Genomic DNA, 14,781 nt, shown 5'->3' with positions numbered 1-14,781 from the left:
AGATTGGGCTGGTTCCCGCCCAATTGGGCTGCTTAGGATGGCCGTGTGCGGGTAAAAATGGCATCTATCAGAAAAACCTTCCCACTGCCATATAAATCAATAAAATTGGGCGGGTTTTTAGGGCGGATTTTGATCATTTTTTGGGCTGGAAATCATCAGCCTCATCTGGCAACCCTGACTGTCATACTTAATTGTAACACCATTGACGGTAACACCGTTGACATTTCAGCCATTTTTATGGTGTTGTGCTAACTGAGGACCTCAGAAGTTCCACCACAACACCTTAATCAATTCATGTATCTGTATGCTTTATCTGTGTTTTTCTACATGTGATTTCTAATTCAGATTCTTATGAATATGTTGATAACACTGTTGACAGGCAATTTTCCCGCTATGAGAACATGAAAAAGAATGGATTAAATAATGGAAGGATGGAGCTCAAAATTTACCAAAAAGTCTTCCCGTATCCTGCCAAAGAGGTTATGACATCACGTGATGTTATTCGTATGGCCTAAGACCAAACCATTACTGATTTATGGAGGCGGTTTCAGACCGTGACACGGTTAACACAGTTTTCGTGGACACACACAAAATGGCAAATTTCATGTATAATGGAAAGGACAGTGGTCTTTCTGACAGTTTTGTCATATTGTGATGATTACTGTGAATCAACATTTGCAATCGTCTTGGGCAAAACAAGTTTCTTTACATGCTAATATGAAGACTGAATCTGACATTTGTAAAACAGGACGGCATGAAAACGCCCAAAACCAGTATTAAATATTCATTCTTGCTGAGGGAAATAATGCTATGTCTACACTTTCTGTATTATATGAAAGATAAATGTTTTCTAATGTCCAAAACATCATTGGATGCAGTTAATAGTTAGTGGAATTGCCAAATAAAATCCACGGACTTAAAAGTGTAGGCGAATTAGAGAATCACTCTTACACACAATTTTCTGAATCAGTTCTCGAATTCTCAAAACTCACAAATCTCAAAACCTCACACACAACGGGCAAAACTCCACACTACCTCTGAAAAAAGCATGTCTTGTCTCAAAACAGTGTACTCTCTTCTAAAAAGGTAATTTTGTTCTCAAATGACACACACAAGCAGTCATTTTAATACACTCTTATGTGAACCATTGAACACTAATATGCACAAGGTAAAACTCTATACTCAACTTGACACACAGTATACACTTATTTTGTTCAGTGTTGTACTTACTAAAGAGGGTATTTTTCTGTAAATACAATACTGAAATATTGTTTTTAGAATCAGAGTACACAGATGTGTGGCATAAAATATATTTTACATATTTTTCTGACATTTAAAAAAAATGCACTAATTTATTGTAAAATATTGGGTAGCCACATGAAAGTGATCTCTTGTATAACGTATTTTGGAGTTCAAAAACTAAACAAATGTGTTTTCTCACTGCATCCACTCATCTTTTCATCAATATCACATGCAGTGTGTGTGTCCTTATGGGGTGATGATTTCAGATTGTAAACCGGTATGAAGAGAGTTTGCCCATGTGATGAGGAAGTGAACATAGTATGGCTGTTGATTTTAGTGTTTTGAATGACAGTGTGTTCAATGCGACAACCAGGGATTTTCTTTACGTGTAATCCAGATAATTGTGTGGAGTGGTTTTAAAACTGAAATGTGAGTGTAAAGAAGGAATTGTGCTTAGTGTTCAGTGACATTGGTTAGGGGAGTTGGGAAATGGGTGAGATGTTCCGAGAATTGTGTTTGAAGTACCAGAATTTGTGTGGAAGCAATCGAGAAAAACTGTAAAAAACATAAAAAATGAAAAATTCATTATGCAGCATTTCTCAATGCTGTCTCTTCACAGCATAGTTTGTATGAAGACTATGACCATTTCTATGTGACTGGAAAGGCAATCTAACATAGCGCCACCATATGGTAGATGAATAAAGTGCTAGAAAATCAGGTATTTATGCATTAAGGGGCGGGGCCGGTATACAGTACATGCTACGGACCCCTTTGTCGGTGGGGTAATGTATCTCACCAAGACAAACAATAAAGGTCATGGGATGCCATGGCCACGCCCCACAGGAAGTGTGATAATTGGACTTTTTTGAAATTGACTTATAATGTGATGTACTTGTCCTACACCATACATCCGATGTGCTTCATATTGCTTGTATCATATTGCTTCATATTGCTTGTACATGGGGTCAAGGCGTGACAATGAAGAAATGCGGAGGGATTTTTGATATCTTGTAATGTAACAAAATTATGACTTCATGAATTTAGGTATCATAAAAAATTGAAAAAATATCACAAATTCATTATGCAGCATTTTCCAATGCTGTCCTTTCACAGGATCATTTGTATGATGATTACGAACATTTCTATGTGACTAAAATAGCATTTTTTGACATAGCGCCATGTGGTAGATGAAGGAAGTGCTAGAAATTAGATATTTATGCATTAAGGGTCAGGGCCAGCATAGAGTACAAGCTAAAGTGTATCTCACTAAAACGGACTAAATGGGGCACCTAAGTCTCCACCCCTTCCGGGCGGCTTGTGGGACTGGGAACGCAAACACTTTTGACTGGGCTGTAATGGACTGATCAAAGCTATTTTCCGACCCACCTCGCATTTCGCCGTCGATCACACATATGCTGTGCCTCAGAATTAATAACAACCAATGGAGTGCTTGTTGACTTCACTTGGCAAGCGATTTTTGAGTTGTGTGTGTACAAAAATATGTAATTATTTGGACTACACAACAGACGTTGCATGTCCGACGTGCAGCCACTTAAGCCACGGCAGTGGTGTAGTCTACTTTTTTATGGTGGGTATACTGTATATTTGTTTTTTTTTTTAAGTGGGTATACTGTATATATTTGTGCCATTCAAAACAATGGATCAATCAATTTTAAGTGGGTATACTGAAATCCCTGAAATTTAGAAGTGGGTATACTCCGTATACCCGCGTTCTACGTAGACTACACCACTGAGCCACGGTGCAGCGGTAGGGTTGGCTGTGCCTCGGTTCACGTCAGATATGCGAGGCGCAAGTGTAGTCTCTAACACAGTTTCGCACAAAAGCTAAAATAACGTTTCTTGTGTGTCGAAAATGAGTGGTCTTACGACGCAAATCCAAACCTTTCAAATTCACTGTCATCATATGTGAAATCCGGAGCACATGCCAAACGGGATGAGGATTTAGCTTGATTCGCTCCATTAACTCGCATTCAAAATTTTGAGAGCTCCAGCCCCACGGATCGGAAGTAGAAGGGCGTGACTTAGGTGCCCCATAGGTCAATACGATGCCATGGCCACGCCCAACAGGAAGTGAGATAACTGGACTTTTTTGAAATCTGCATACAATGGAATGTGATGTATTTCTCCTACACCATACATCCAATGTGCTTCATATTTTTTGTACATGAGCTCAAGTCATTGACGATGAAGAATTGTGGAGGGCTTTTTCATGTCTTGTGGCACAAGAAAATTATGGCTTTATGCATTTATGCATCATATTAAAAATTTGTGTTTACTTTCCCTTTTTAGTGCATGTTGAATGAAAGTAAGTTGTGTGTATCTCGCTTAGACAAACAAGAAATGTTAATGAGGCGTTGGCGGCATGCCCCGGCCCTGCAACGTAAGTGCGAGGGCCCGTCATCGCCGCTTGCGGCTTTAATTGAGGTTTGAGATCTGTATATAAAATCCAAATGTTTTTCTGTGGAGTTTTTCTGACACAGAGGAGCCAAATGCAGGATTATGATAATTGTTAAGGAAATGTTCCGTCAGATAATGTTTTGGGATGAATATAGGCCAAGATGTTGTTTGAAGACACCACATCTAAAGACCACTGACTTCTATTGGACATGTTTTTGGACATATGCTTCTATCCTCTGTGAAATCTCCCTACTGCTCTTTTACCCTTTTGTTGGCCTCTGCTCCTTTCCAGTGGCACCTTTAGCTGATCATGTCAGGCCTCATGCCTAAAGTTAACTGTCTCATGAGAGATCACCTCCTAAACCCTCCCTTCAATACTATTAATCACTTTGCACACACTTGAAGACAACAGATAGCTTTTCATGTTTTATTCATTCTCTACTTCAATGTAAAAATAAAGCACTATGATTTTAAAAATCATACAGTACAGTAGTAGTACAACACTTAAACACAATAACATCTCACAGCTGTCAGACTCTGTATGAAGAGATAAATATGAAGAGATTGGGGTAGTACTGTAGCCAGGGCCGGCCCGAGGCATAAGCAAACTATCCCATGGCTTAGGGCCCCCACGCCACCAGGGGCCCTTGTGAGCAGCAAAGTTCCAGGAAGAAATTAACTCTCCACCATTTTCCCTAGTCATATATTTCTGTCTCATGTACCAATTACTACCAAATGGAAACAGGAGCCATTATATATAGGGGGACACCTCAATGACTGTGAGTACAGGATGCATTTTTCATGTACCACTTTCAATTGTAAAAACCCTACAAGAAATGCAAAATATAATGAAGAGTAATAATTTTGAAACGAAATGAAAATATTCCTTTGTAATTAATGGCTTTCTGTTTGAGAAATTTTACTCCAAGAAGTGCAGTACATGATGGGTACATGATCTACAGGCAGCCTACCTATGTCCTTAGCTCCTACCCCGCACTCATGCAAGTAAATGAAGCTTATGTAGTATCTGAAGCTTAGTAGGCTGTGGTATGGGGGCCCTGGATGAAATTTTGCTTAGGGCCCCCATAAATGCTTGGGCCGGCCCTGACTGTAGCACTTCATTGAATATACAGGCACTTTGCACCGATCAGCTGCCCATGTTTATTTGCACGAAATAAGTGCTGTATCTTTGACTCCACCGTGGGGTCAATCCATTGTAGTTTTTCATTAGAATAACACCAAAAACTAAATTAATTAAGTGTCACAATACAGTACTGCCACATAATTTTGGTTTGGCAAAACAAACAACATTGACAAGGTGGAAACCCTTAAGGAGAATTCTGGACAATCTCAACATGCAGTTGAATTGGTCACACTATACTCTTGACTTGGCAGTGTCTGATGATGCACATTTTTTGTTCAGTCCTTTTCTGGAATCCTGATCATTCTAATGGGAGCATGCTTTTTTTTTACATAAAAATAATATTTAAAAAAATCTTGAAATACACCAAAAACCATCCCCACTTTTGCTATGATATTTGGAGTATGTTAGGACACTTAAAACTGTTTTAAAACAAATCATGCCCTCATTAGAATGGGCAGGATCTCAGAAAGGGCTGAGCAAAAAGAGCCACGTCACTGGGTACTGACATGAATAATACAACCAGTGCTTAATTTGAGGGGGAGCAAGGGGGAGCTAGCTCAGGAACCTCAGACGAGAGCTCCGGAACCTTGGATAGAACCTCAGGTAAAGACATCACAGACCCCACCTCGGGGGGGAGCCACCCATCCTCTGCGCTCCGGGACCTCCCGCTTGACAAATTAAGCACTGAATACAACCGCATGTTGAAATTGGCCGGAATTCTCACTTCCAAATTCTGAGTTTAGGTCATCCTCAAAAAGAGTGGATGATTTTGATATATTTCGTTTAAAAAAAACATATTTTGATTTCAGTCACCTTAACAGTGTGCTTTTTTTTCTTCAAACTTTCTTTCCCCATATTCAGGATGGTGGGTTTGTGTAATGGCTTATCCATTGTGTGGCTTTTTTTTGGTAACACTTAACTTGATGTCGACGTCATACATCTGACATATCAGACATAACAGTGTCATAACACCGTCATGGACGTGTCAAAAATGTTCATGACATTGACATGATGTTTATGACTCATCCATGACTGTGTCACGACACCGTTTTGACACTGTTATGAGATTTGTCTTGGCATGCGTTATATGACACTGGCGTCAAGTAAAATGTAACCTTGTTTCTTCTACTACAACCGTTTTCGTTCTGCTACTTAGATGATTTTGAACTGTTTTTATGGTGGGGGTGTTTCTGGGCGATGCCATAGGGCACGTGCGCCGCGATGGTGCCCATTTCAGCTGCCCCTTCCACGTGGAACATTTGGTCATCAAAGTAGATGTGTGGCCGGATCTTCTCTAGCATGGGACCTTTCGGGGCGCCGGCCAGGAACAAAGCCTCGTCCATCTCGAGTCCCCAGGCTCGGAGCGTCTTCAGGGCGCGGATACCGGAGCTGGCGGCGGACCGCGCCGTGACCAGGTAGGTGCGGATGGGGCAGTCAAGGCGGTGACCTTTTGCATAGAATTTTTTTTGCAGCTTCCCCAGGGCTTCAAGGAAACACTTCAACGGGCCCTAGGAGAGTATACATTTTGCAAAGTATGAAAGGGTGAAAAATGCTTTTCATTCCACATGGGCATTAGCCTCATACTAATTCTATTCGTACAGAGCAGGGGTGGGGAACCTTTTTCATTCGAGGGGCCACTTCAAACTCCTCCAAGGGCCGTAAAACTCCTCCGAGGGCCATACTATGAACACAAACCAGGATTTCTCCGTTCTTTGGGCTTATATTGAAGGCAGTCACCTTGAAAACAAATCCCACCTTCTCTAGATCTCCTGAATGTAAACTGATTGTAATGTACCTGTAAATGTAATTTTCAAGATTCCTGTACAAAATATGTCATATTTCATGGGAAGATGCATAACACTGAAATTATATTGGGGTCGCAAACGACCCTCGAGACATTGGTCCCTCCTGGTACAGAGGGTATGGAATAGCACAATTGAGAAACAATTATTGGTGGGGTCAAGCTCTATTGAGGTTTGTTGTGTATGTTTGATTTTACTAAATCACTTAAAGGGACACTGCAGGAAATGGTCAAAAAAGGTACCTCAACTATGCTGCTCATTGAAACTGGGCTGCCTATTGCCAAATTTGTGAAAGTTTACATGAAAGTTTACTAAGTAATAAACAAATATTTCTAGTATGGTCCAAGTACAGTCATTTTTGCAGCTAAAAATTGCTATTTTTTGAAATTCAAAATGGCGGACCATGGAGAAGATCCCCCTTTTCATGTATGAAAAGTGTAATTTTTCCAGTCACAATGAATACGTAGAATTTGATGCTGGTGGTAAGTATTCATGAAAAAGGTAACATTAGTGAATGGGCAGCATGAATTCTGGAAATAAACAACTAAAAATGTCACACAGTGTCCCTTTAAGTTTGGTCGAGATGATGACTCTTTTCAATTTTTCGAGAATCCACAATGTTTGACCTAAAATTACTCAATTTTTCCCAACATGATGAAATTGTAAATAGAAGAAACAGGAATTAAATCAATTGGCAACACACTTTGTGCAACTTCATACATCTATGTCTTGAGACATCTGGAGATAATTTACTCCATTCCGCTTGAACACAGGCTTGACCAAGTATTGGTATTGGTGTCTGAATAATACATACAGTCCCAGGAAAAAGTTTGTACACCCTTTGAAATTTCTTACCTTTCTGTCAAAATTGGTCATAAAACATGGTCTGATCTTCCCGGAAATCGCAAGAAGGAACAACCAGAGTCTGCTTTAATTAATTCAACCCAAACATTTACAAGTTTTCATATTTTCATTGGCCATAAGATATAAACATTCACAGGACAGCAAGGCATAAATAAGTACACCCTTGCATTCAATAGGTTTTAACCCTAAGTTAGTCGCAATAACCTCAACCAGATGTTTCCTGTAGTTGCAGATCAGATTAACAAAACAATCTGGATGTATCTGGTCTCCCTCTTCTTTAGAAAACTGCCTCTCGTCAGCAAGGTTTGTGGAATGTCTGGAGTGCATAGCTTTCTTGACTTCATGCCATATAATCTCAATTGTTTTTTGTCAGGGCTTTGACTGGGCTATTCCAGAATGTGTGTTTCATTATTATGAAGCCATTCTAAAGTCGATTTGCTTCTAAAGTATGGGTTGTTGTCACATTTCAGCACCCATCCTCTTGTGTGCTTCAACTGTGTGACAGACTACCTCACTTTTTTTCTGTAAAATATCTCGATAAACTTCTGAGTTCATTGTTCCACTGATGATAGCAAACTCAAAAGGGCCTGAGGCAGCAAGGTAGCTGCATATAATGATGTTCCCGCCACCATACTCAAAGGCGGAGATGATGTTTTGGTGAAGGTGTGGTTCTCCAGTTCTCCTCCAAACATGACATTGTATGTTCCCCTGAACAATTCAACTTTGGTTTCAACGTTGGTCTACAGAATATTTTGCAGTAATTATATGAAGCATATAAATGCTTTTTCGCAAACCTCAAAGGTGCAGCAATATTTTTTTGGACAGAAACCCCATTAATTTTAGATTGGCAGAATGAATCCCGTTTTTAGCTATTCTTGGTTACATCTCCTCTTCTGAGTATGGTGGCGGGAGCATCATTATATGCGGCTACCTTGCTGCCTCAGGCCCTTGACAGTTTGCTATAATCATTGGAACAATGAACTCAAGTTTATTGTGATATTTTACAGAAAAAACGTGAGGAAGTCAGTCACACAGTTGAAGCACACAAGAGGATGGGTCCTGAAATGTGACAACAACCCATACTTAAGAAGCAAATCGACTTTAGAATGGCTTCATAATAATGAAATACACATTCTGAAATAGCCCAGTCAAAGCCCTGACAAAAAACAGTTGAGATTAAATGGCATGAAGTCAAGAAAGCTATGCACTCCAGACATCCCACAAACTTTGCTGACGAGAGGCAGTTCTCTAAAGAAGAGGGAGACAAGATACAAACAGATTATTTTGTTAATCTGATCTGCAACTACAGGACAAGTGCTGCCTCACAGCCTGTGCTCTGATGAACTTGTGTCATCATATAACTCTAATCTCTCCTCTACACTTGACAAACTTGCCCCCCTGAAAACGCGTGTTTTCTCCTTTTCTCACTCAGCTCCTTGGTTTAATTCTGAGCTTAGGGAAATGAAGGCAGCTGGCCGTAGGCTTGAGCGTCTCAGTAAAAAGACTGGGCTTACTGTTCATGCGCTTGCTTATAAGGACCATGTCCTGGCATACAAGGAAGCCCTAAACAAGGCCAAGTCCTCGTATTACAGCTCTATTATCAGTACAGGCCAGGGCAATCCCAGAGCACTCTTCTCCACTATTAGCAATATTATCAAACCATCTCAACCCTTCCCACTTACCCCTTCAACTGATCTCTGCTGTGAGTTCTTGAATTATTTTAATAACAAAATTAACACCATTTACATTCAACTACAGTCTCTCCCCTCCCCCACTCTAAATGACAGCCCTTCTCTTCAGCCACCTCCACAACTATTTTCCTCCTTCTCTCCCGTTAATATTGAAACTGTCTGTGATCTTGCCACGAAGGCCAGGCCTACCACCTGTCTCCTTGACCCTATGCCCTCCTCTCTTGTCAAGGCCTCTCTACCAGTTCTCAGTCCCCTCCTTACCAACATGATTAACACTTCTCTCCTGACAGGCATAGTTCCAAACTCCCTAAAGATTGCAGCCATCACGCCTATCCTCAAAAAAGCTGGAGCTGCAGCGGATGATTTTAAAAACTACCGTCCCATCTCAAACCTTCCCTTCATCTCCAAGCTGCTAGAGCGTACTGTGGCCTTACAGCTTCAAGAACACATGACATCATTTAGCCTATGGGAGGAACTGCAGTCTGGGTTCAGGGCTAAGCATAGCACTGAAACTGCACTAGTCAAGGTCGTAAACGACCTTTTATTAGCTGCGGATTCAGGCCATTTCAGTATCCTCCTGCTACTTGATTTAACAGCTGCTTTTGACACAGTCTGCCACAACGTCCTTCTCACAAGGCTGGAAACCCTACTGGGCATCAATGGTACTGCACTCTCATGGTTCAGGTCCTATCTAACTGGAAGAGAGCAGTTTGTCTCTATTGGTGATTTCCGGTCTCCAAGTTCACTCCTCACACATGGTGTTCCACAAGGCTCAGTTTTAGGCCCCCTACTCTTCATCATCTATATTCTTCCCCTTGGTAACATTCTCCGAAAACATGGCCTAAATTTCCATTGTTATGCAGATGACACCCAAATCTACATACACACTAAACCCTCCCATCCACTCCCCCTTGCTAACTTAACAACTTGCCTCAATGAAATTAGTAATTGGATGACCCAAAATTTTCTTAAACTTAATCAAAGCAAAACCGAAGCCATCATCATCGCCACCCCATCATTACTTAGAAAGATAAACCTTTCTCAGTTCTCTATCCCTGACTATTTTACCTCCACTTCCTCTGAAGTAAAAAATCTGGGCGTCATCATCGACTCTTCGCTCTCCTTTGAATCCCATATTAAACACCTCACCAAAACTGCATTTTTCCACCTTAAAACCATCTCCAGACTCCGCCCCTCTCTCACCCCTACCTCTGCTGAGACCCTCATTCACTCTTTCGTAACCTCCAGATTAGATTATTGCAATGCCCTACTCATTGGTCTCCCCACTAAATTGATAAACCGTCTACAATACATTCAAAACTCAGCAGCTAGATTACTTACACACACCAGACCCTGGCATCACATTACCCCTATCCTCTATCAATTACACTGGCTTCCTATCCATTCACGTATCCATTTCAAAATTCTCCTCCTCGTATACAAGGCCCAGCACAACCTTGCACCCTCCTACATCACAAGTCTCCTCACCCCATACAATCCCACCCGCACACTACGATCCACTGACTCACTCCTCCTTACTGTTCCCTCCACACACCTGCGCACCATGGGCGACAGGGCATTCAGTGTTGTTGGCCCCAAACTTTGGAATTCTCTTCCACTTTCACTTCGTCAATGCTCTTCACTATCTACTTTCAAATCTAAGCTAAAGACACACCTTTTCTCTTCTGCTTTTTAACTTCACTGACAGGCACTTCCACTTATTTTAATTATCAGTCTTTTTTTTTTTTTTTATTATTATTTTACATATTATTTTTCCCACTCATTTTAATTTTATTTTCAAATGCATTCTACTTCTTTTTTCTTATTTTAAAAAACATTTATTTTATTGTAAGTTACTTTTATTTCTATTTTATTCTTGCATTTTTATTACTCTCCTATTGTTAATTCACTGAAGCTTTGTTATACTTTCTCTACTGTTATGTATTTGTTTTTGATTGTAAAGTGTCCTTGGGTATTTTGAAAGGCGCTCAAAAATAAAATGTATTATTATTATTATTATTAAGTCTGGTTGATGATATTGCAACTAACTGAGGGTTAAAACCTACTTAATGCAAGGGTGTACTTACTTATGCCCTGCTCTCCTGTGAATATTATGGCCTTATGACCAATAAAAATATGATAACATGTAAATGTTTGGGTGGAATTAATTAAAGCAGACTCTGATTGCTCCTTCTTGAGATTTCCGGGAAGATCCGACCATGTTTTATGATCAATTTTGACAAAAATGTAAGAAATTTCAAAGGGTGTACAAACTTTTTCCTGGGACTGTATACTGTACACTACTAACATGTTTTAAAGCATCAATAATTTTAAAGCATCAAACAAATCTGAATATTAGCCATGAAAAATTAAATGTATGTGGTATTTATGTATTAAAATGAAGCTAATCTCATATGGTGTGACAAAATTGTAATATTGTGTGACAAGAAAACCATCACACCTTATGATATTTTGTCACACCATATGAGGTTTCATTGCCTTATTTCATGAGATTAAGCAATGTGTATTCATGTTAGCCATGTAAAACCATGCTAAATGCAATATGGCAAGATAGTTTTCAAGGTTATATTGACAAAAAAATAATCTATTGTCTTCATTTTTGTGTAAAATGTGTCACACCAAAAGACATGCAACATGGAACCGGAGCAGCGGTGTCGGATAAACTTGATTTCTTTGGGACATTATGAAGAGCTTAAACTCATCTTGTAGCTGTCAATGGCCTTCTTAGGTGATATTGTTCTTCCTGAAAGAATGAGGAACCCCCACTTGGCAAAGGTGTCCAAATAATTGACCATTCAAAAATTGAAATCTGGTGTCACACCATATGATATCAATTTTGGGGTCAAAATGATTCAGTTAATGGTGGCTTCAAATTTATAATGCCTGAAATCTTCACTGAATAGGCTCAACAATGTATGTCTTGGCTATGATTAAATGACTGAATATACAGAAAATTAGTACATTTTCCAGTTTTTATTCAAAATCAAACTTTGGGACATGGATTGGAACCGTCACACCATATGAGCTTTTTCTACTTTGGCTCTAAATTGTGAATACATTGAAGATTAATGTTGTAAGTGATTTATATGAACATGTACAACCGCACATTCTGAACAACATAAACCCAGTTTTTAGCACCTTTTTATAAAAACTGCATAACTTTGACATACAGGACCAAAAAAAAGGCCACGTCATACAGGTATCCATCACCCACTTAGCATGTTAAAAGTGCACTCATACTTTTTGTGCTAAGAAAAGGTACGTTTCCTATGTGCTTATTTAAAGTGTACTTAAAATTAGATGTAATTAAGCTGCTCTCAGTACAAGTACACTTAGCCAACCATACTGAAAGTGGACTTTGAATATGTTTGACTAAAGTGTATTTAGAGTAATGAACTTCAACTGACAATACAATGTCATAGAAGTATACTGCAACACACTCTTTATACCATACGAATGCATGAAAAGCGTTTTCTGGAGCATAATTTCAAAAGTAGGGTAGTAGTGCATTTAAAGCTGTCCAATTTAGCATACTCCATACTCCTTACTATACTAGTATTTACCATGGTATGTCATGATTACTCTAAGTACTCTGAATCTACCATATTGTACTATGGCTTACTATGGTATTACTGTGATGTTTATGCAGTAACATGGTTCTACCATCGTATGTCATGATTACTCTACCCTTACGAAAATCGACCATGGTTTTAATGCAGTAAGTAGGCCTAACCATGGTTTTAGTATCTCATTTCATGGTGATTCTAAGTACTATCAACCAACTATAGTTCTAGTACAGTAGCTGTCATAGTAGTAGCCTTTACAAAGATTAACCATGGTTCTACTATGAAAACTAATCATGGTTTTACCATAGATTTACCATGGATTATAGTTAATCATGTTTTTTTAGCAGAGATGTGAACTTGTGACTTGAATCACAAATGACACGACTTGAGACTTGACTTGCCAATATTAGGAATGACTTGTGACTTGACTCGACTTGTACGCTATTGACTTGAGACTTGACTCGACTTGACAGTTTTAGCTTGCAATTACTTGCAATAGTGCTCCAAGTCAATGAATACATATATATGTTTTTGCATTTGTGTGGAAAAAAATGCATGAAAAAAAATAAAAAAATAAATGATTTACCTTTAACCATAGTCGCAAACCATGCTAAAAAAAAAAATATGATCAATTGAACATAGAATACAAGGTGACTTGTTAAGGACTTGGAAAAAATAAGACTTGGACTTGGACTTGACTTGGCTTTGGCACGACTTGGACTTGGACTTGACTTGGTCAAATGTGTCGTAACTTGTGACTTGACTCGGACTTGATTGGAAGGACTTGAGACTTGCGACCTGCAAATTAGTGACTTGGTCCCATCTCTGGTTTTTAGTGCAACCATGACAACCATGGTTTGTGACTGGTTTCCAGAGCTGGAAAGAGTACAGAAAATGTGTACTCAAGTAAAAGTATCTTTACTTTGCTTAAATCCTACTCGAGTAAAAGTAAAAGTACCTATCTAAAAATCTACTCAATCTACTCATGTTTCTTTTTCTTGAATATCGTCCTCCATAACCTCTATCTCTTGCTTGGCACCAACCATCATTCAATACATTGATCCAAGATAGTACAGTACTGGAAATGCTGCATTTCCGGCAGATGGTGGCATTATTTTGCATGGTATTTTGTCTATTTTTTTTACTCAGTACTCAGGCCAGGTTCCAGTGTAATTGAGTAAAGTACTTAGGTCAAAATGTACTCAAGTACAAGTAAAAGTATTAATTTTTAAAACTACTTAAAAAGTACAAAGTACTCATAAAAGCTACTCAAGTACAATACTTGAGTAAATGTAATTAGTTACTTTCCATAACCCATGGTCTAAACCATGGTTCCCCCCAAACCATGTTTTTAAAAAATAAAATAAAAACAATGGCCGCCCACCTCAAAAGCCCTTAAAAAACAACAAAAAAAAACGTGTTTTTTAAAAACATGGTGGGGGAAGGGGTGCATGGTTGAACCATAGTCACAAACCATGGTTTTCTTGGTTACCCAAGAAAACACGCAAGCTCTGAATAACTACATGTGAGTAGCCGTGGTGTAATGGCTAGGGAGTTGGACATCACAGGATTGCAGTTTGAATCCTGCCCTCACCATTCCGTAGACCTCCATTCATGGCTGAAGTGCCCTTGAGCAAGGCACCTAACATTGATCCAGGAACTGTAACCAATAGCCTGTAAGTCGCTTCGGATAAAAAAACGTCACCTCACTGTAATGTAATGATTAACTATTAACCATGGTTAGTTGTCATAGTAAAAACATGGTCAATTTTTGCATAGTTAAACGATGGTAAATCCATAGTGTTACGATAGGAGAGGTCAGGGAAAGGTCAGTGCACCTAGAGTATACAACGCACGACCACATAGCACACCCCACACAGCCCAAGTGAAGGAGGGCATTATTAGTTTTGGGGTTGAGACCGCCCATATAAGCCAGGTGGAGGTGAACATTGGGTTTTTTTTATTGTCACGCCGGGGATAGTAGGGTGAGAGCCTGCTCATGGCCGACATGACTCGCTGTTGCTCTTGGATTA

At 39.4% G+C, this 14,781-nt stretch overlaps 1 protein-coding gene across 2 annotated transcripts in view; it reads right to left on the bottom strand.

The window, feature by feature from the left end:
- Nucleotides 1-4,073: 4,073 nt before the first annotated feature.
- nt5c1aa (5'-nucleotidase, cytosolic IAa) overlaps nt 4,074-14,781 on the bottom strand; it is a 78,135-nt gene continuing 67,427 nt past the window's right edge. For both annotated transcript variants that reach the window (XM_063185123.1, XM_063185124.1), the window contains exon 6: nt 4,074-6,312. In XM_063185123.1, coding sequence (XP_063041193.1) covers nt 5,953-6,312 — 360 coding nt within the window. In that variant the 3' untranslated portion in view covers nt 4,074-5,952. The remainder of the gene's footprint in view (nt 6,313-14,781) is intronic.

The sequence above is a fragment of the Engraulis encrasicolus genome, chromosome 20 (genome assembly GCF_034702125.1).
Source record: "Engraulis encrasicolus isolate BLACKSEA-1 chromosome 20, IST_EnEncr_1.0, whole genome shotgun sequence".
NCBI classification, from domain to species: Eukaryota; Metazoa; Chordata; class Actinopteri; order Clupeiformes; family Engraulidae; genus Engraulis; species Engraulis encrasicolus.
Note: the sequence above shows the minus strand (reverse complement) of the source record. Positions and strands in the feature narration are given on the sequence as shown.